The 21275-nt window shown below is 43.6% G+C and overlaps 1 protein-coding gene across 1 annotated transcript in view; it reads right to left on the bottom strand.

The window, feature by feature from the left end:
* Positions 1 to 3372: 3372 nt before the first annotated feature.
* LOC143323202 (CD82 antigen-like) overlaps positions 3373 to 21275 on the bottom strand; it is a 28645-nt gene continuing 10742 nt past the window's right edge. The window contains exons 2-9 of the mRNA XM_076734921.1: positions 17575 to 17647; positions 14748 to 14820; positions 10445 to 10566; positions 9618 to 9692; positions 6229 to 6327; positions 5427 to 5600; positions 5258 to 5341; positions 3373 to 4552 (exon numbers count right to left, since the gene is read on the bottom strand). Coding sequence (XP_076591036.1) covers positions 4475 to 4552; positions 5258 to 5341; positions 5427 to 5600; positions 6229 to 6327; positions 9618 to 9692; positions 10445 to 10566; positions 14748 to 14820; positions 17575 to 17647 — 778 coding nt within the window. The 3' untranslated portion in view covers positions 3373 to 4474. The remainder of the gene's footprint in view (positions 4553 to 5257; positions 5342 to 5426; positions 5601 to 6228; positions 6328 to 9617; positions 9693 to 10444; positions 10567 to 14747; positions 14821 to 17574; positions 17648 to 21275) is intronic.

Below are 21275 nucleotides of genomic sequence, written 5' to 3'. Positions count from 1 at the left end.
TATACTTGAAGTACCAAAAGTAAAAGTACTCATCATGCAGCATCACCCAAGTCACAATAATGTGTTTGACATGTTTGGATTATAATATGATTTATGATGTTTATCACTTTAAAAGTTGCTGCTGGTTAAAGGTGGAGCTCATTTTAACGAGATTAGTCAGATTATTCTCTAATAATATAAATGTTGATTATATTTTGTATTTTGTAACCCGAGTTTGCAAAGTTACCAGTAACCAATGAGTGTAATGCAGTAAAAAGTAGAATATTTTCCCTCTGAGATGTAGAAAGTGGCAGAAAATGGAAAGTGGGTCTCAGCCAAAAGGACACAACATGAATGAAGCGCTGCTGTTTGAGCTCCTCTCTGAACATTGTCCACCAGCAGGAGGTCAGTTTGAAGGTCCTCACCAGCGTCCCGAACGAGCCGAGGACCCCACACAGACCCCACACAGACCCACACAGACCCACATCCATGTCGCTAATGACTTCCTCTCTGTGCGTTCAACGGCCCTCATTGTGAGCTGAAATTACATTATGTTTAACATGGCTGATGATGATCTCACTGGCCTGGACTGTGGAGCGTGTGTGTGCGTGTGTGTGTGTGTGTGTGTGTGTGTGTGTGTGTGTGTGTGTGTGTGAGCAGACCATCAAACACACACACACACACACACACACACACACACACAAAATGTCTTGCCTGTTTCCTGTCAGCTGTTGTTTCTCACGTCTGTGCTGAAGGACGTCTGATGTGATCGAGTGTGTTTGGACCTTGAATCTAACTTTATTGAGTCGTTTCCTGAGCAACATGTTTTCACACGTCAAAGGGACGAGGCCACGTTTGGAACGATCAATCGATAATCAACCAACGTGCTACAAACACACACCCAACATGACATTGACTGCTGTTTCAACTTCTCTCTGACTGCAGCTCACAGACCTGCACAGAAGCACTCAAACCTTTCACTGATGGAAAAAGCCCCAACACAACAGTGTAGAAATACTGTGCTGCATGTTAAAGTGCTGCATCCACACCCTCACTGAAGTACTCGCTGAAGTACTCTGAAGATCCCTGACTTTTCCTCCACGTCACCATGATGCTGATATGTGTACTTTTAATTGAAACGTCTCATCAAACAGTGGATGCATCGCCACAAAATATGGTCATCAGATTCATATTTGCCTTGAATTGTAAAAACTCTGGAGATCCTCTGACTTTTAGTGCCATCATCAGGTCAAAAATGTAGATTTTAAACCTGGTTGATACTAACGACACTCTCACCACCCTCAGCTGTACTTTGCATTTAATTATCCAAGGTTAGCATGCTAACATGCTAAACTAAAGTGAATGAACATGCTAAACACCAGCAGGTTAGCATTGTCATTGTGAGCATGTTAGCATGCTGTTAGCTCTTAGCTCAGAGCGCGGCTGTCAGCCTCACAGAGCTCGTGTTTTAGCTCGCTGTGGGTGGTGAGATTACAGCACAAACACCAACACACAGATCAGCTGGAGCCTCCACAACTATTCATACAGCTCATACATAAAGACGTGATGACCAAACCTGCATGCTCACATGAACTGCTTCACACTCAGTCTGGTGTGTGCGTGTGTGTGTGTGTGTGTGTGTGTGTGTGTGGACGTATATTACTTGCTATGTGCCTCCTTTATAGGGACAAAATGCAGGTTCCCACAATGTAAATCATTAAATTTCAGGATGAAGGCTGAGGTTAAGGTTAGGGTTCAGCAAGGAGTGGTTATAGGACATGAATGTATGTAATGTCCCCATAAATACACGACTGTGTGAGTGTGTGTGTGTGTGTGTGTGTGTGTGTGTGTGTGTGTGTGTGTAGGATAATACATGCAGAGTTTTGGCACAGAGCTCTGAACACTTCGCTCCAGGCAGCAGTGGATGTGTGTGTTGGACAGACGTGGGAGTGTCCCTCTGCCTCTGAAAACAGGATGATGAGTGTGTGTGTGTGTGTGTGTGTGTGTGTGAGATACAGTCATCTGAACAGTACTGAGGAGCTGCTGTCATTACTCTCCCAACCTGCAGCCCTTTGCTGCTTGTCATCAGTCTCTTCCATGTTTTAATTAATCCTGTTCATTATTAAAAGTCACATGAAACGAAATGAGACGGAGACGTCATCGCTCCTCTTTGGCTTCAGTTTATAGATCATCTGTAACGAGGGATTGTTGTAAAGATGCAAACAAACACCATGAAAATGTCAATAATAAACACCTGTTTTTATTTTTGACATCAGAGCACAGTGGAATCAGCCCTCCACCACTTCGCTCCTGTGAGTGAAATCCTTATTAGTCATAATTAATGTTATTAATTATGGTTAATTATGATATTAAAGGTTGGGGAGTTAGTTTCACCCTCTCATCAGCAGCCTTCCTCCCTTTTTTTCACTTGTAGGAGCCGTCAATGAGAAATTGACCATAAACAACACAAAATATGACTTACTAATACTCAAAAACACAGCTGAGGTTTTATTCAGATTTCCTCTCATCGGTTCCTGCTGTGGTCTCTCTGTGGAGCCACTTCGCCCTCTAGTGGTTTGGGCAGGAACTGCAGGAGTGTGCAGCTCAGTATCTTTGGTCCAGTCATTTGTGTATATTGTGTATTTATACACAGCATCTTTTTCTTTTCTGTGCACTTTAAAAATCTTCTTGCCTCGTGGGTTTTACAATCAATATTAGTCTGTTTTTATGAATTGATCGTCATGTTATTTATTCAAAGTGCAAACCTCTGCAGAAACCCGCCTCAGTACACTGCAAACAGAGCTGCCATTGTATTAATACTGCTACTCAATGGTTGCACCGTCGGTCGTCTGGTGATGTGAGCAGAGTGTTTATTAATATTAAAGAGTATGACTGAGCTAATGATAGCACACAATGAGCAGCACAATAAATACAATCAGAGTCCAACTAAAACTGCTAAACATACCAATAATTAGCACAATAATAAGCATTGAACAGAGCCTGTGAGCGACACACAGCAGCTGAAAGCAGCAGAACTGGCGCCACTTGCAGGCGAGTTCCAGCTACTGCAAACCTGCCGTTGCAGACTGATCACTGCAGCTGCAGTTTGGTTTTCTTTAAAGCTGTGGTGTCGTTTTCATCGTGAAAATGATCCATTTAAACCTGCAGCATTTTCATTTCTGGATGTCAGTCTAATATTTACAGTTTTTCACTCCATCAGCTCCTGAAGGAAATATCTCTGTGGCTGCTTCATGGGTTTGTTCTCAGACTGTCTGTCTGCTGCTCAGCAGGTCGTGTACAATCAGTTTGATTACTGATGTCTGATATTGATTAGACTGCAGGAAGTGGCTGCCTGCTTCAGACTTAAAACAAACAACAAACAAACAAACAAGCTTCTGTAATCAGTTTATTGGCAAAGTGAAGTATAGTGAATGTTGTGAGTACACGCTTACTACTCTGAGGTCCATCTAGCACTAAACATACGTTCCCTTGTTGTCTTAGAAACTATTCTAGAGGTTAATGGGATGTTTTCCATACAGACTGTACACAAAAAGAAAACAGGATGGTGGATTTGTACATTATAAAAACAACAACAACATCTTGGCTGAAAGTTAAAATTGTACATAAACGAATTTCAAAATGATTTTTCTGTATAAACAAATTTCATTTCCAAGATGGATCTCCCCCAAAAATAATCTGTTTCCTCATAGTTTAAGTTCACATGATTTGACCGAGGTTAAAGAAATGCTTCACGTCGCACACCCTCGTTTTAAAGTGGCTAAAATACGAGCCTGGATATCAATTTAAAGCTCCTTTTACAAAAGTCCTGTTTTCCTGGTCCTCACAGACAGATGCAAACTGGGAGCGATACTTTCAGAAAACAAATATCATAAATGTTCCTCTTTAGTATCTCATTATTTCTATTATTACCAGAACAAAAGAAGAAAGAAAGCAGGAAAAAACGACAGCTGCTAAAGAAAAGACTGGCAGTATTTTTTGGATTCAAATTCACACACATAATGACTAAAATTATGTACAAAGGTACTAAAAACATTTCACAACAACTCAAAACGCTGGTGTATAAAAGAAAATAAAAAAACACTCGATGGATTTTCCAGTTGTCCAATCAGGTGTCACTCAGCTTCTGCCGTCACACACCTGAAACCAGGAGGTGGAAACTCGACACTAATCTGAGCCTGAGCGTCTGCTCGTCCCTCAAACTTCACTTCTTACTGCCCGTCCGTCTTTTCTTGCTTTCCAAACTCGTTCTGTCGACGGGATCAAAAGTCTCTAAAGTGCTCCGAAGAAACTGGACTGACGGAAAAGACGGAGGCGCCTCACGAGAAGAGGAAGAATCTAACAGAATATAAAGCAAACACACATTATTTTACATTTGGACAAACGTTTCACCGAACACAAGGTGGAAAAAAACGCATTATTCGACTGTTCTCGCTCTGTCTGTGCAGCTCGGCCGAGTCGCTTCCACCCGGCGCCTTCAGTACTTTGGCACTTTGGTGTAATCCTCGGTGTGAATGCTCCTGCACAGGCAGATGGACAGGATCATCCCCAGCAGCTGTAGACACACAACAACACACCTGTCAGACGTCTCACCTGTGCAGCCTGAACTTCACCTTCACGCGCTTCGATCGAGATCAATAAAGACACAATCAACTCATGGGAAGACATTTAAAGCACATCTGAAGATAAAGAACTCAGACTTCTACCTCAGTACTAATACCACAGTGTGTTACAAGTGAAAGTCCTGCAGTACAAAAGTATTAGCATCAAAATGTACGAAGTAAAAGTACTCATAATGCAGAACGACGCGTTTCAGAATCCTGAGTTTATTAAATCACTGAATTTCAATTATCGATGTTTTAATGTGTTAATGTTACAGCTGCTGGAGCTCATTTTAATGACTTCACTTACAGCAGGGCAGCGTGTGAACTTCACCATCATCATCATTAATTCATCATCAACTGAACTTATCAGATAAATGTGCTGATGTAAGTAAAAAGCACAATATTTGCCTCTGAAATGAAGTAGAAGTATAACATGAGAGAACGTGGAGGCGCTTTAATTAAAACATTCGTCTTCATTTATGAATTTCAGTTTAATTTAAAGAGGAGCTGCTGGAAAATGTACAAAAACACAGGACGGGATGGATTTAACAGTACATCTGACTGACTGTCTGACTGCTGATGTCCTTTTCAGGCGCTTTGATTGACAGCTGGGTGTTATTTAAATGAGGCGCTGGTGCGTGATGCTGCTGCTGTACCTCAATCAGAGCCACTCCGACGCAGATCCCCAGGACCACCCCGATGTTGGTGAGGAGCCAGCTCTCCACGCTGGCGGCGCAGCCCTGGTGACAAACGACAGCACAGAGGATGAGGAGCGCAGGTGAAGGACGCCCCACAGGTGAGAGAGCAAAGGAAGACGCTGCTTACCACGTCGTAGACGGGCCAGTCGGGCGTCTGGGCCTCGCAGAAGCCGCTGTCGGAGAAGTTTCCCGAGGCGAGCGAGATGTTCTGGCAGGAGCAGGGAAACAGCAGCTGGGAGCTGTTGACGATGACCATGTTCCCGTTCCAGTCCAGACGGCCGGTCCAGCCACAGCACTCCATCTACAGACAGACAGGACGAGGACCAGGTCTCAGACTGTCCGATTGATTGGACAAAGCTGAAACATCATGTTTATTCCACGCAGGTGGGACTGAACCAGGAGCTTGTGGTCATGTGGTACATTTGGCATGTTTCCTTTGAAACTACACACAAATGAACTCGATCAGTCTGGATGTAAAATGTCTAAGTGAGAAGAAGAAGGTCGATGTTGGAGGACATAAATCATCAGGTGACCACAACAACACGTTTTGTAGATTTATTTTGAAGGGCACAAACGAGCACTTCCTGTGTTATATTTCCTTTTTCCAGACGTTCTGCAGGTGCTAATAATTCATTCCTGAATGTGTCTTTGTGTAGAATTTATACACTTTCCTATAAACTGACTGTTCTGTGTTTTAACAGGACGTTTTGTTTATTGAGACTTGAGAAAATGTGAATTGTGTTTTGGAGGGACTCCAGGAAGACCTGAGACCACTGAGGAAGTCAAAGGTGATTCAGCGAACAGTGAGGACGGCGGTCTTTTTCACAGGTGACAGATAACTCTTCAGTGTGAGGTGTGCGCCTCATGTTTGTATTTCAGACAGATTTAAACAACGTGAATCTGACCCCAGATCAGTGCTTCCTACTCACATTCCTCTGGATGAAGTCCCAGGCCTGCTCCGTGGTCGAGTTGTTGCCGGGGTAGCCGTCCAGCACTTTGGTGACGATCTTGGACATCTCTTCATTCAGCTGACAGAAAGCAGTGGTTTAAATATTGGTCATGTGACGCAAAAACAGGCTCAGCAGATTTGTTTCAGGTGTCTCAAACTGAAACGAGGACATGCGTCTTTGTGTGTGTTCCACGTTGTGTCTTATGTTTAACTAATGAGTTCTGAGCTGTTAGCACACACACACACACACACACACACACACACAAACACACACACACACACACACACACACAAAAGGTCAGTGCGCGCAGTAAGCTGTTAGCTAGCTACTGCAAATGTGTGTCACCTTCATTAGCTTCTTGAGGACATGGAGGACACTCTGGAGTCCAAATTCAGCCAAAAAATGGGATGAAAATGGTCTTAACACACATTTAACAGCAGCGACGAGTGGAAACTGTTAGCGGTTTGTTCAGTATGTCTCCCCATCAGGACTTGCTGAGGGTTACACGTGACGATCAGCAGGTTCGGTTAGCTTAACTTAGCACACAGACTGGAGACAAAGGGAAAAGGGCTAGCCTGGCTTCTGCAATGTTAGCATGCTCCATCTGATTTTTTAATCTGTACAAAATCAAAGTGTACAATAATGTTTGGAGAGAAACAGCTGTTCCCTGTTTTCAGTCTTTATGCTAAGCTAAGCTAACTGGTGCTAGCTCAAGCTTCTTATATACCGATCTCATTTAATCTGTAAAACAGGAAATAATCCTTTTTTCCAAAATGTCAAACCAGGCCTGTTTTTTGCAGAACGTTCCTGAATCTGCTGCATCTTTAACATCGGAGCCATGTTCGACTTGAATAATCTCTATTCTGCTTTGTGTCTTCGGTACGTCAGCTGGCACCAGCCGTGAATTCTTGCAGGGAAGAATTTGGCAGTCAGATCTGTAAAATGTAAATTTCATCCAGAACATTACAATCAGGAGCTGAATACACTCAGCGGAGAGCAGAGCAGCAGGAAATCTGTGAGTAATTGCTGCTGAATCGTTTCTCCAAGAGCCTCAAACCTGAACGCTGAGACACTCGAGGTCTCCGGCGAGGAGTCTCCATGCTGGAAAAGCAGATTACATGAACTCTGTTTGGCAGAGAGCAACAGTCTGACAGCGTCCAACAGGAGTCCAGATACAATAAACATAACTGCACTCCCAGGAACTGAATGCTTTTTGTGGCATTTCATCCTTTTCAGATGCTTTAAACAAAGACATCTGGATCAGCGAGGATGCTTTGGGTCCAAGTCGGAGACTTTCTCAAACTTTGTGCCCGTTTTTTGTTTCTTGGCTGCAGCAAATCCTAAAAACAGACCAAATTCTGTTACACCTGTAGACGTCTGTTGGATAAACTATGTGTCCGGTTGACGTTTCCCAGTTTTCAGTCACATTCCCCAAAAATCCAAGAAACTCAACAATCCTGTAACAGAAGCATCTTACTGAGAGTTCAGGTCCAGCTGCTTTGGAGAAAGTTGGAGTAAAAATCTTAAAAATGTGCATCTATTGTGTTTCTAATCCTCCATGTTTGCAGTTCACACATATTAAAAGACTGAAGAGCTGAAATTCAACGATTTTTTTGTCTTTTTTTGAAAGCGACAGTAGTGACAAAGACAGGAAATGTCGACCAGACGAGCAGAAAACCAAAGATTTCTCTGGTTCCAGCTGCTAAAATGTGAATATTTTCTTAGTCTTCCATGATAGTGTACTGAATCTATTTCTGTCAGAGAAAACAAGCAGTGTGAATAAAATCCAGGAAACTGTGATGGATAATTTTCACTATTTCCTGACATTATCAATTAAGAAAATGACCCACAGCTCGATTAATAAAGACGATGTTTAGCTGCAGCCCTTTAAGACTTAAAGAAAACACACAGAGTGAAGCTCTGCTCTCCTCTCTCTTCTCCACGTTAACGACTCGTGTTCACGTCATGTGGTAGCTGAAGACGGTGATGTGAGGATTAGAAACACAATGCATTCACGGAATAAAAGTAAATCTATTAAATTTAGGTTTTATTCCCTTTAACGTCAGTCCATTTGTTTACACTTCCAGGCATCTCATTAAGCATCGAGCTGGATCTGTCAAAGCTTACAGAAACGCCTGAGCGTCCCACTCGTAATTACAGCTTGGATGTTGACATAAATGGTGCTTATGAGCTGGAAGCTGGTAATTAGGGTAGCTCGTATGACGCGCACGCAGCGCACGGTCACAGGGAAACACAGATGTTTTGCATTGGAGTTAATTACTGCAGCGTCCATATAAACATGCAGCAGTCTGTGTTTCAGTGTGCAGATGCTGCTCTGGGTATTAAAGCTCTGCTGCACAGTCACAATCTGTTTAAAGTGAAAGGACGCCAGCAGATCACCTGCACGTGAACAGACCGGTCGAGTCTCTGCCCGTCAAATCGTCAGCAGCTCTGGTCCTTCGAGCACAACGAGCCGTCGCTCCTCACAGTTTGTGTTGCTTTAAAGATCCACGCGACACGTTTCGCCCTGGTTTGTTTACGGCGGAGGAGGCCTGCAGTTTGCTGAACACTCTCAGAGCTCGGAGGCCTGATTTGACTGGATGAAACCTGAGAACAAGTGACGTTCCAGTGTTTGTTGTTTCACTTGTGTCAGATTTATGAAGCTGGGCTGAGAGCTGCGTCAGTTTCACCAAAATCCTCCCAGATTTTACTCATCAGCTGTGTTTCTGTTCTGTGCTGAGCGCTCATATTCAGCACAGTTCAAACTAAACCTAAACTCTACGCATGAAAAGAAGAAACTGCATCTGTATCTGAAGCTGAGAGACTCTGAGAGGCAGAAAGATGGAAGCAGAAACAAATCAGCAAACTGACTGACTCTCTGCTGATAAACGTGATGGTGAACTGCTCTTCAGACACTTTGTAATCGAACACTTTAAACCTTTAAAGCTCGCTTTTCCCGCTTATCTGTAAAACGCCTGAGATGAAACACCAGAGGGCGCTGCAGCGCTGGCAGCTTCGGTTACACTTTGCTGGTGCTCCATTGACCATGTGTCGCCTCGTCACACGCCGCTCTCTCTGTGACGGCGGCGTCCTTGTTGGATGGGTGGAATTAGCTTCTAGTCACAGCAGAAGTTGTTCTCATGCTACAACCGCAGCACATAGTTCTGCTGATGATGGCGTGTTGTGACACATTGTGGGTGTGAGCGCAGCCAATCAGAAGGGGGGGGGGGTGTATCATCAACAGGTGTGCTGCAAACCTCAACATTCCATTAGCCAGAATTAGTCAGAACCCGTTAACGCCCGGATTCTCTGCGAGACTAACGAACTGCTGCGAGCCACACGAGTGAAGAGGAAGTGACATCACTTACCACTTCCTTCTGGAAGTAGATGAGAGCGCCGGCTGCTACCTGAGCGATGAGGATGAGCAGGAGGCAGGTGAAGTACTGAGGAGAGAGGAGAAACAGCAGATGTTAAACTCGTCAAACCCAAAAACATCTGGAGAGTACTGAAACAGCTGGATCGCATCTGGACTGAGAGGTGCCGTCAAACCGGATGAGACTGTGATTCAGATTTATTTAGACTAAAACCCACAGACACCAAACTCTCACTAGAACACTGAATGTGGATTCTTCCGCCGCTGGAAATAGTCCCCAGCAAGTATACTGGGGAGGTGTTTTTGGAGATGTACGTCCAAACCAGCCGGAGCCGCAGACAGGAAGTCCGACAGAACAGCACATCGTTAGCATGTTCGTCATGATGATGCTCACAAACACAGTCTGAATACAAAATGAACCTTTTCTCGTTCTAAAACACTCTCTGTGCATTTCAGTTTCCTTCCTTACTCTTATCTCTTACTTTTCTGGTTTCTAGTTTGTAACCACAACTTAGAGACGAAGCCATCACAGAAAACAGAGACTTCCTGGTGAATCATCTTCAACCTCTCTGTGCAGGCTGTGCACCCGCAGCACACTGGAGTCTTCATTCACTTTCAGAGCTTGAGACATGAACATTAATTTAGCAGTCACACACCAAACTAATTGTGCAAGTGCATCTTTGAAATTTCTCTTTCGAGCTTTGCTGTTGGCTGCAGCCGAGTTCTCGCTCTACGAGCTCAAATTACTGCTCCTCCGAGCCAAACTACAGCATTTCCACAGCAAACCCTCCACCCACACCGTGTCTGAAAGCCGTCACTCACCAGGCCGAGCAGACAGCGGATCTCATAAATGGCCCCCAGGCAGCCGAGGAAGCCCATGAGCATGGAGAAAGCTCCGACTCCGATCAGGATGTAGCAGGCGACTTTTACAGCTGTGGAGTTATCTGAGAGCACATCAGAAGCCACATGTTACCTCAGAGTCGTTTGTCTGCAGACTTTCCTTCAAATATACCTCAAAATAAAAAAAAAAAACTCAGGTTAAACTTTACGATCAGAGCTTCGCTGAGCCAGGCTCGACATGCGATGACCACAGCAGGTTTAATCAGCGCTGTTTCCTGCTTGTATGTAATCTAATACACACGACTGACAGCGTTCACGGGCAGGAGGCCAAGTTTACGACTTCAGTGAAACAACACAAATCTGGAACATTCATTTCATATTATACCGTCACACTCAGGTGAAAGACAAGAACGGAGGATATTTTATGTTTGACCAACATGAATTTCTTTGAGGTTTTGACAGAAGTTTTGTAGGATCTTCTGGACAGGATGAAGAGCGGAGCTGTGACGCCGCTGAACTCGACAAACTGGTGGAAACTGAAACCAGACCGGCTCCGTCGATACAGCAACATGTGCGATCATCAAAAATGAATGAAATTAGAAGCAAATGTGTGGCTGCAGAGCTCCACTTGTGGTGAGTGATCGGGCTCCAGCGTAATGCAGGGAGCTAAAATCAGGCCTCAGCTCCAGCTCGGAGGTTTGGGAAACTCTCTTTATGGACTCACCAAGAACTGACAGGGCCTGACACAAGCGGCAGGCTGGAAGGAACACGTCAGCGCTCCGTTTTTAGGACCGGACCCCCCTCGCAGAGCCCTCCTGGCCTCAAGGAATCATGGGATACCCCCGCGGGGATCAGTGAACGAGGACACGCGGCTCAAAACCAAGACAAAGGCAAACGAGGGGAGTTTATGATGGAAAATTAGGCTAAGTGGGGGAGGGGCGGTGGGTGATGCAGGAAATGAAAACCAACCTGCGTGAGTGTGTGTGTGTGTGTGTTTATGTGCCCTCACACACATGTGCAGGTTTTTAGAGTCAACGTGCAACCTGCAGGGCGACCACAGATTAATGCTGCAACACTGGCTGATATATCACGATGAAGAGGAGGAGAGGAGGAGGATGAACGTACCAACACACACTCATGTGCACACACACCCACACACACACGCACACACACACACACACACACACACACACACACACACACACACACACACACACACACACGTTCTGTTCTTGACCTTTGGCAAACAGAGGTCAGCGTGTTGAAAGTCGACCATGACCTGTGATGGAGTTATCAGACTGTCACACCTGGCGGCTGAGCTGCTCCAGCAGACATTTACTCTCCCGCCTCACTGTGTGTGAATGATGCACCTGTGGGTGATCATTAAGATAAGATAAGATAAGATAAGATAAGAGAACATCTGAGGGATCCACTCATCAGTGTCCACTTCTTGGTGTTTGTTAATGCTTGTCATAGCTTCACTGTGGCAGCTGCCCTGAAGCTTAGAGAAACAAGTTTGTGACCAGAAGGTCGCTGGTTCAATCCCCCGGGCTGGCAGGTTAAAAAAAGCACCACTTGCTCCCTCGTTCCCACTGCTGAGGTGCCCTTGAGCAAGGCACTTAACCCCTGCCGCTCCAGTGGAGTGCGTGTGTGCGTGCAGGTCTGCACCTTGAGTGTGTGTGAATGGGTGAATCTGTCCTTGAATATTTGGAGATACGTGGTTTTCCCATTCGATGTGTTGGACTGAGGTCTTGTTGTGACTCAGCTCAGTCTTTGTTCAGTCAGGTTAGAGCAGCACCAGGCTGATTTCATCCCTCACACACACACGCTGCACCAGGCAGCTCATTGATTCACCCTCAAAACCACTGCGAGCTCATAACGGGCCGCCGGCTCGGTGTGTAAAATGTTCCATTGAGCGTCAATACGTCTCATTTATGCGCAGACACAAAGCTAAACTGTCTGCTAGCTTTAGCCCTCTGCTCCGCGCCGTCTGTGTCGTATGACCACATTCCAGACCTCGACGAAATCCCTGGACTCATCTGTCCTCCGTCCTCTCGGCTCGGACAGACCGGTGATGTAGTGCGTGGCTCTGTGTGTGTGTGTGTGTGTGTGTGTGTGTGTGTGTGTGTGAGTGTGTGTAGTGATGAGTAAGGCGGTGAGCGCACTGGGCTGATGTGATGCATGCTGATGCTGGACGGAGCAGAAAGAGCCCAGTGTCTGAGGGGAGGACACCTGCAGAGAGGCCACGGACGAGGGACAAATGTCCTCAGTGACGCTCGCTGGTGTGAAACACACACACACACACACACACACACACACACACACACACACACACACACACACACAGGCTGTCTCTCTGTTACACTAGCTCAATGTCTGTCTATATTTCTTCAGTCGTCTCTGAGCCTTTCTGTCTCGCTGACACTGCTCGTCTCTTCTCTCTCAGGCTGATAAACTCTTCAACTGTTACCACTTCAGAGGGAAAACTGGGCAGAAATTGGCTTATTTGCTTTCTTTCCATGAGTGAGAAGATTGATATCAGTCTCGTGTCTGTGTGTTAAATACAGATCTGGGGTCAGTACACGGTTAGCTTAGCTTAGCATAAAGACTTGAAGTAGGGGGAAACTGCTAGCGTTGCTCTGGTTTTTAGTTAAAAATACACCTGCCAACAGCTCCAAAGCTCATTAATTAACAGGTGTTTATTTAATGTGACTATAAACAGAAAATATAAAAACTATTTGTGCCTAAACTTCTTATGTTGCTGCGTCTGCTCCTAATACGACACGTGTGCAGTTTATATTGAGAACGGCAACAGATTTACCAACAAAATTCAGCGTAGCCTAATTTTTGGATCAAGAGTCTTTAGTTTCAAACAGAAAGGGTTGAAATGACAACAGTCGATCAGATGTAGGCAGCTAATTAATGTTAAGTGTCATGAATCTCCAGCTGGAATGAGAACCGTGTAAAAAGAGTCTTAAACGCAGCTGATGGCTCACACATGATAAGATCCTGAAAAGCTTTATGATCCATGTTGAAGACATGCAAATATGTAGCAGCACAGTTTCTGTATTGCAGGGTGAAGCTAATAATCTACTATTATAGTAGAGCATAATAAATAAAAATCTAATTTGTCGTTGAGCTTTAGAGGTGTTGGCACAGCTAGCAGTTTCCCCCTGCTTCCACTCTTTGTGCTAAGCTAAGCTAATCGCCTCCTGAAGCTAACTGAACCCTGAAGGAATTACTTCATTAAACCATGTGATTTTTTGCAGCGTAGCCAGAAGAGATGCATCATTTCGACCAGGAAAGATAAGACCGAGCGAGCAAGAAATCGGCATGCTGACGGATCACCATCGGGCCCACATAACCAGATCGTGACGTCTTTATGGAAACTTGATTTAAAAATAACAAAGATTCAGTTAAGTTTCACTGGTTTCATGACTTTTACTCCAGTTTTGGCAAAGTCTCAGGTTGTTGTTGGAGCAGCTAACAATTAAAAGCACCAATCTTATTCTTAGTTTTCGCATGTTATAACCTTAATTTTAATGGGTTTAATTTCAACAAATAACTGGTTTTACAGGACCTGCTCGACAGATTTCTTAGCAAAGCTGTTTAAAAAGTTAAATCTTTTTCATATATCTCAGTGTTACATGCAGGTTTAGCAGCACAGCGAAGTGACGGCAGCTCACACTTCTGCCTGCAACTCGGCTTCATCTACAGTTGAGAATAAAATCTTTGTGGTGCCTGATGTGTGCTGCCTGGTTTTCTTCTTTGCCTCTCTCTCTCTCTCTCTCTCTCTCACACACACACACACACACACACACAAACACACACACACACCCTTAAAAACACATGCTCACACACTGTGAGCCTGCAGCCACAGCTTGGCCTGTTTCCAGCCTGTTAATCATGCCTCCATTTGTATTGGCCTACATGTGCTCTACAAGTGGAGTCGTGTAAAGGGTTCACTGGAAAAAAAAAAAAAAAAAAACATATTGGCTGTGTGTTTTGTTTGTGCTTTAGTCGTAATCACACTGAGATCCAGCCAGCAGAGCTGCGTCGGAGGCTTTCATCCCGTCGTAAGTCGACGACAACAGACACTGAAAACTGACGTCCAGCAGAGCGATAAACACAACTCATCTCTGAGGACGTACGAGTGACAAGAATCAGGTCACATGAAGGAAATTAATCATCATCAAACGACCATCAGGAGGATCAACGATTCAGTTTGTCCGTTCTTCACTTTCACTGCAAGGAAAATTCAATTAAAGCGGACAGAAGCACTTACTGAGGACCACGATGAAGCTCTGATTGTCCAGGAGGAGCCACAGTCCAAAGCCCATGATGACGGCCCCGCACAGCTGGAGGACACACACACACACACACACACACACACACACACACACACACACACACACACACACACACACACACACAGGTCATAAAAACACTCCACACACACTGTACATGTTCTTCATACTGTAACACATGAACTTCGTGAGGATCTTCACTGACAGCAGCTGATCAACAACACATTCAGCTCTCAGATTGGTTTTCCTCTGGTTATACTGGTCTGCTGTTGCTGGATACCAGTTTGTGCTTTCAGACTTTAACGTGTATTGAGCATAGCTGAGTCCTGATGAGTGGATGCAGAGGTTTTGATGATGCGTTGGAGGTCTGCAGGTCTTCATCGAACATCTGGCCGTGTCTGTTTTAGCTTGTTAGTTGTTCCCTGTATTTAAAACTGATCTAATGAACATAAAAAGCACCAAAATGTCCATATTTTGATTTCTAAATCTGTCTTTGTTGTATAATAGCTCCATAAATATGACAAACAATTCCAATAGCTGCTCACAACAAAAGCCTCCTGATGGTTCATCATTGAAAACATTTTTAAAGTTAAAGTTAAAGCAGCAGAAAATCAGGCTGATAACTGAGAGCACCGACAAGAAAGAGGGAATGAAACCGAACTCCAGACCCCAGACGCTCAGGTTAAAGTCCAGAACACAGACACACAAAGACTTCCTGTCTAATCACCAGCACAGACCTGCAAAACTCAAAGTCCATCTTAAGCCGTTTGGTCAAAGTCTCAAGTCCAAGTTTTCAAACATCAAGTGGAGAGAAGTCTTTCAGGAGTCTGAACCAATGAAGTTACATCTCTATTAGCAGCTTTTCTTTTTTTACAGGTTTTGACACACTTCAATGCCTCCGTGTCACTGCCTCTTATTAATCTTTTATCGTTCCAGGATTTTCAAGGTCAAAACCAAAGACTTAAAGTCTCACAGCAGTGAAAGTCCAAGGCTCAAGGACTTCATGTCCTTCAAATAGTCAAATTTAGTCTGAAATATTCATATCAGCTTAATAAAAAGGACCCAAGTGCTAAAATTTACCTTCTTCTTTAAAAAAAAAAAAGAAAAAGTTTTATGCAGGTCATGACCTCTGAGGTGGTTAAAGTCCATACAGTAAGTACGGTAATGTGATATCTGCTAACTTGAAATCATGAGTTCAAAGGTCACTCAAATTTTAGAAAAGGACAGTAACACGAGACACTGGGCTTAAGTTCCAGATGACAATGTTCAATACAAACTGTCTGAAGTTCCTCTCAGTCAAAAATGTGGATTTTCTCGCTCTTACAGTTGAATGTTTGAGCGTCGCTGTGCAGAGTTTCACTCTATCTTTTCACTTTCGTATTTGTCTGTTGACAGTGGAAAGTTTCTCCGAGCTCACTGAAAATCCAGTTTTAAAGAGGCGGGCAGTCGAGCAGAATTTGTGACATCACAAAGATTTTGGAAGCCAATCCTGGTCCAATATTCAACGTAAACGAGTGTGATGTGGAAACCTGAAGCCTGAGAATGAACCAAAGGAAGTCTGTGAAGAAGTTCGGGGTGTTTTAACGAGGAAGAAGACGATGTAATTAGAAGCATTTTAACAAGATAGTAAAAACTCTTCTCTTTGTGGAAAAGTCATAACAGAAACACATTATTAGTCAAAGTACACTGTTTTACATTCAGCATAAACATGCCTGGAGCAGATCTTCATACGTTGGGCTCTCATAGGTGGGAATAGGAATAAGCACAAACACACGCACACAGTGCATGTGAGGCCGCTAAGAGCCTCTTAACCTCAGATCACAGATTTCATTTCCACAGAAGAGGGAGAGAGAGGAAACGAGAGAGAGAGTATCACCCTGGTAACTAGGCCACAAACACTTCACTTCATCTGTACTGTAATTAAAACCCAGAGACACAGAACGAGACATGAACCAAAGGGTGACATCTAGCCCCTTCAAGCTGCCCACAAAGCTGCAGTCTACTGCCAATGTACAGCAAGAAACACCTGAAAACACAAAGATCCAAAATATGCTTTTACACTGATTTCCTATTTTCAATTATAATTCCTCTTCTTGAATTTTGAAGCTGCAGGACGTTAGCAAATTTCAAATACCTCACTAATATTTACTGCAACTGACACGTCAGCCAAAACAAAGACAAAAATCTGCCAAAACAAAGACAAAAAGGAGCAAGAGGACGATAAGAAATAGATTAAACAGTGTCTGTATTAGTCAATGCCGCTGTCGTTAGCATGTCCGGCTAACTAGCTTGCTGTCGGCAGTTGTAACCTGGTGTTAAGGCCCAAAACAGGAACAAATTAGCTTGTAGGGTTACAGGTAATATTAAAATCAAAAAAAGTTAATCAGAGTCCTGTTGTAGGTACCTATGATGCAGCTTTGATTTATAATTAAGGGTCAAATTTCACCCGCTAACATCGCCTCCACATCGCTAACCGCACGTTGAGTATGATGATGTCATATTGTGCTTTATACATGTATAAAGTACACATTCAAGTGATTTCATTTACCTTCAAAAATGTACATTTAAGCCCAGTCAGCTGGAAACATTACAAAGTTAGGCAGCAGACAGCAGTTTCAACCAATTAATAGTGCTAATGTTAGCTTAATTAGCAACCTAGTTAAAGCGGATAAAATGGGCGGGCTGAGAAGTTTTTGTCTAAGTGTGAAATGAAGAACCAAAGCTTCAAACAGTGCTCGCCTACAGCTCAAGAAAGGCCACTAAAAACAGAAATATTACACAATAGGTAGAACGCAAAACACTCACAAAGAAGATGAGGTTGAAGAGGAACAGGAAGTACTTGGTTGCCGTCATGCAGCCTTTCCCCATGGTGCTGGATCTGTAAACAGGAGACAGTCACAGGTTAACATCAGGTGAAGTTATTCTGTATGGGCGCAGAGCACGACTGTGGATCCAGATCTGCTTTGGGGATGAGCGTGATGTGAACGAGTGGTGACAGATGCTATAGAGTCACAGACCTCTGTGGATAAGCTGGCCTGGCTGATCATGATCCGGACTGGGGGGGCTCAAATCCTGCAGGATTACACCCGCAAAACCAGTACAATCACAACCTCAATCTCTGAGCACAGAAGGAGAGGCCAAAGGCTTTCTGACCGTCTGGCTCTCATCCAGATCCATACACATTTATAGGAATCAATACTTCGATATCACTGTAACAGGAGTAATATGAGCTGTACAGTCGAGGCAGATGAAAGTATTTAAATTCATCAAACTGCAGATTTATGAGGTAATGACATTATTTCGTCCTTTGGAGATTAATTTAACATCCACCCAAAGTATTTTTTTAATATCTGCAGATTAGAGGCCACATATCTACAACCTTTAACCCTCCATGTCCATCTTAAGAGAGCAGTAAACCAGTTAGTTAAAGTACGTTCATTCACGTCAGCACAAATGTAAGTACTTGTCTTTGAGTACAAATGGAATATTTCTATTTTATGCAACATTTGAGAGAGAAATGCTGTACTTTACTACATCTACCGACAGCTACAGGTACCAGTTTCAGATCAAGTTTTTATATGTCAAATATTTCTAAAATATTCATTGTTATGGATAAAATTACCAACAGTCAACCTTCACAACACTCAGGTGCTGATTGGACGGTGAGGAATCAGGAATAAAATTCTAGCAAAAAAACAAAAAATGCATCTGACTCCATGTCACCACCAGCAAAATGTGGATGACCTTCCTCCCTTTGTGCGGTGGCTCATATTTACGGAAAACCAACTCTGACATGAACGCAGCATCTGACCCTCTCTGCTGTTTCCACCTTCCTCCCTGCAGCCATCACTCCTCTCCTCCTCTTCCCCTCTGTACAGTAATGGCCTCTTACTGTCCAATAAATCTATGAAAATCTGGGTGAAATATGGAGACCGGGCTCGATGTTTCCTCCTGGCACTGAAGCCCTGCAGCGTGAGCGCAGCGCCCGTGTACCCGACCCACATTCCCATCACTGTAAATGGGTTACTGTTACAACGCTGCCTGTGCCAGTTTAGAGGGTGAGGGGGGGCACCTGCAGGGATGACAGAGGGAACAGAATATGCAATAGGAAAGACATTTTGGCAAACGGTCGCAGCAAAGCCAGATGGAAGGTATTACAGACTATAAACAGAGCGCGCTGAAACCTTAACAAAGACCAGGTCGGCCTCTGATACAGAGGAGCCTGGAAGGACAGACGCTGCACTTTAAGAGTGACACCCCAAATTACACTTCATTTCTTCAGCTCTGTTTTTAAGCCTTAAACTTCGGGGAAATTGCTGGGTGAGGATTTCACTGTAGAAAGGAATAAAACTAAAGACGCATGAAGAAAAAGTCAAAGCAAAGAACGTGATTTTTATGCAAACTTACGGTATAAGACTGGCTTTATTCTATGTTCTGTTACTGTCAACAAATCCCACGAAAATATCTAAATCTCTCAATACTCTCTGGCTCTCAGCTTCGAACCCATTGGCCCCGACTGAAGACTTAAATCTTTAAAATGCCTCTAAAAAGGGCTCCATTTCCAAAAACATCTGCTCACTGCAGTTTTTAACAGACGTTACCCAAACAAGAGAAAATGGCGCATTTGTTAAGGACTATTTTCAGCTGCAGATTTAATCCACATTTTGAGTATTTAAAGACAAAAGATGGCGTATGTTGGATCGACTCTACTCACAGTAAAAGTCCAGCATTTAAACTACATCAACCAGTTTCAATGCAACAACAATCTGTGGATTCTCTTGAAGTGATGGAAGAAAATCTTTTTTTTTTTTTTTCCTGAATCCACGGCACAGACCAATAGCAAACTGTCTCAATTTTAAGGATGGATAATTTGGCACGATATTTCAGGCGGTAACGATATTCTTGATGATTCGACAAAATACAGCTTGCCAAAGATTCTGCGATGCTATGCTGGGCTAATGCATCTTGTGCTCAACTGGGGGCTTCTGCTGTGGAGATTCTTTGTTGTTTTGTCCCCTTCTACAGTCTTCTTGCATTTCTTACATATCACCATGGTTTGTTGCACATCTGATCCTTTCTAACCAAAGAGTCTAAACTGGATGAAGCTATTGTAGCTTATTAGCCGTGTGTCACCCTTTTATTCGTCAGAGTATCATTACCGCTCAACAGATGCATGTTTGCAGACATTTTCCCTCTTCAGCAACTGTTTATTAAACAAAACGATGAACAAAACTCCAGAGTTTGCAAAATATTGACAGAGGCTCATTAGAAGCTAAAGAGAGATGTTCTGACTCATTGGTGATAGCCAAGCTGGCCAGTGTGTTAGCAGTTAGCTCGCCAGCTGCAGTCATTCATTAACTCTGCAAGCAAGTGGTCACCACAATGGCAAATATTTTCCAAAGACTCACAGATTAATTTCTGTGTCTTTTACTGGTGTGACCACGTACAAATACTATAATAGTTTTTTGAATAAACTGCCTAAATCTGTTGTCCCGTTAGCCACTCAGCTAACACGCTGCTACCCCTCTCTTCAAAAAATCTCTTTTTTGGATTAAATGGTGTAAAATCCTCAGGGCAAAATGGGGAATAAACAGCAAAGTACAGACAAAATACAAAGAAGCTCAGGTATTGTGAATGAATAGCGCTAGCATGCTCCTGGCTTGCTATCATGGTAGCCGTAGCCGCAGCTCACTGACTATCAGTTATCACTACGTCACCACTACGTTTGGTAAAGCTGTGGGGATGAATTTGCCTGTTTGAGGGACCACGTTGATGTGGTTTTAATAGTTTTTGGATAAAAAAAAATGGGGCTGTGCGGCACAAAGGAACAAGATCAGGCTTTAGAAATACACACAAGACTAACCGTCTTTGGTTTTGGTCTTTTCATGGGTTTGTTGACAAGGAAAATATATAAATAACACCAGACTTATCCTTTAAATTACATTCAACTATACTTTGGTGCCATCAAGGTTTCCCCAGAGGCTGTAAACATGACAAAAGCATTTCTGTGCTGTTAAATGTGAAAGTGCCACGGAGCCACTTTGTGCTGCAGCTGCTGAATGAACAGAAACATGTCTGCTTCAGGAATGTACATCATGCTTCAATTTACTGATCATCCTCAAGTTGCTGAATGTCAAATGTGAAAGTTTTCTAAAACATCCTTTATATAAAACACAGCAGCTACTTTTTCACACCAAAAATCACTGCTGTGCAAAAATGTGCAACAAGTTGAAGAACAAAAATAGAAAGACGTTATCCTAATTATTCCCACGGAGAGCTCTCGACGCGGTCTGGAGAACATTAGGACGGCAGGATGTGTCATGAATGTGCCGCCGAGAACGCAGACAATGTTATTTAACTGATGTTTGGACACAAACAGAAGCAGCGCAGGTCGAATCTGTGTCGTCTGAAGTTTTGACCCAGTTCACACAGACTTTGAAACTGGGCTGTCTGTCCACTCTGACCTGCCTCAGAGGTCAGAGGGAACCAGTCCCAGTTAGCACACA

The sequence above is a fragment of the Chaetodon auriga genome, chromosome 1 (genome assembly GCF_051107435.1).
Source record: "Chaetodon auriga isolate fChaAug3 chromosome 1, fChaAug3.hap1, whole genome shotgun sequence".
NCBI lineage: Eukaryota > Metazoa > Chordata > Actinopteri > Chaetodontiformes > Chaetodontidae > Chaetodon > Chaetodon auriga.
This window is presented reverse-complemented; position numbering and strand designations above follow the sequence as displayed.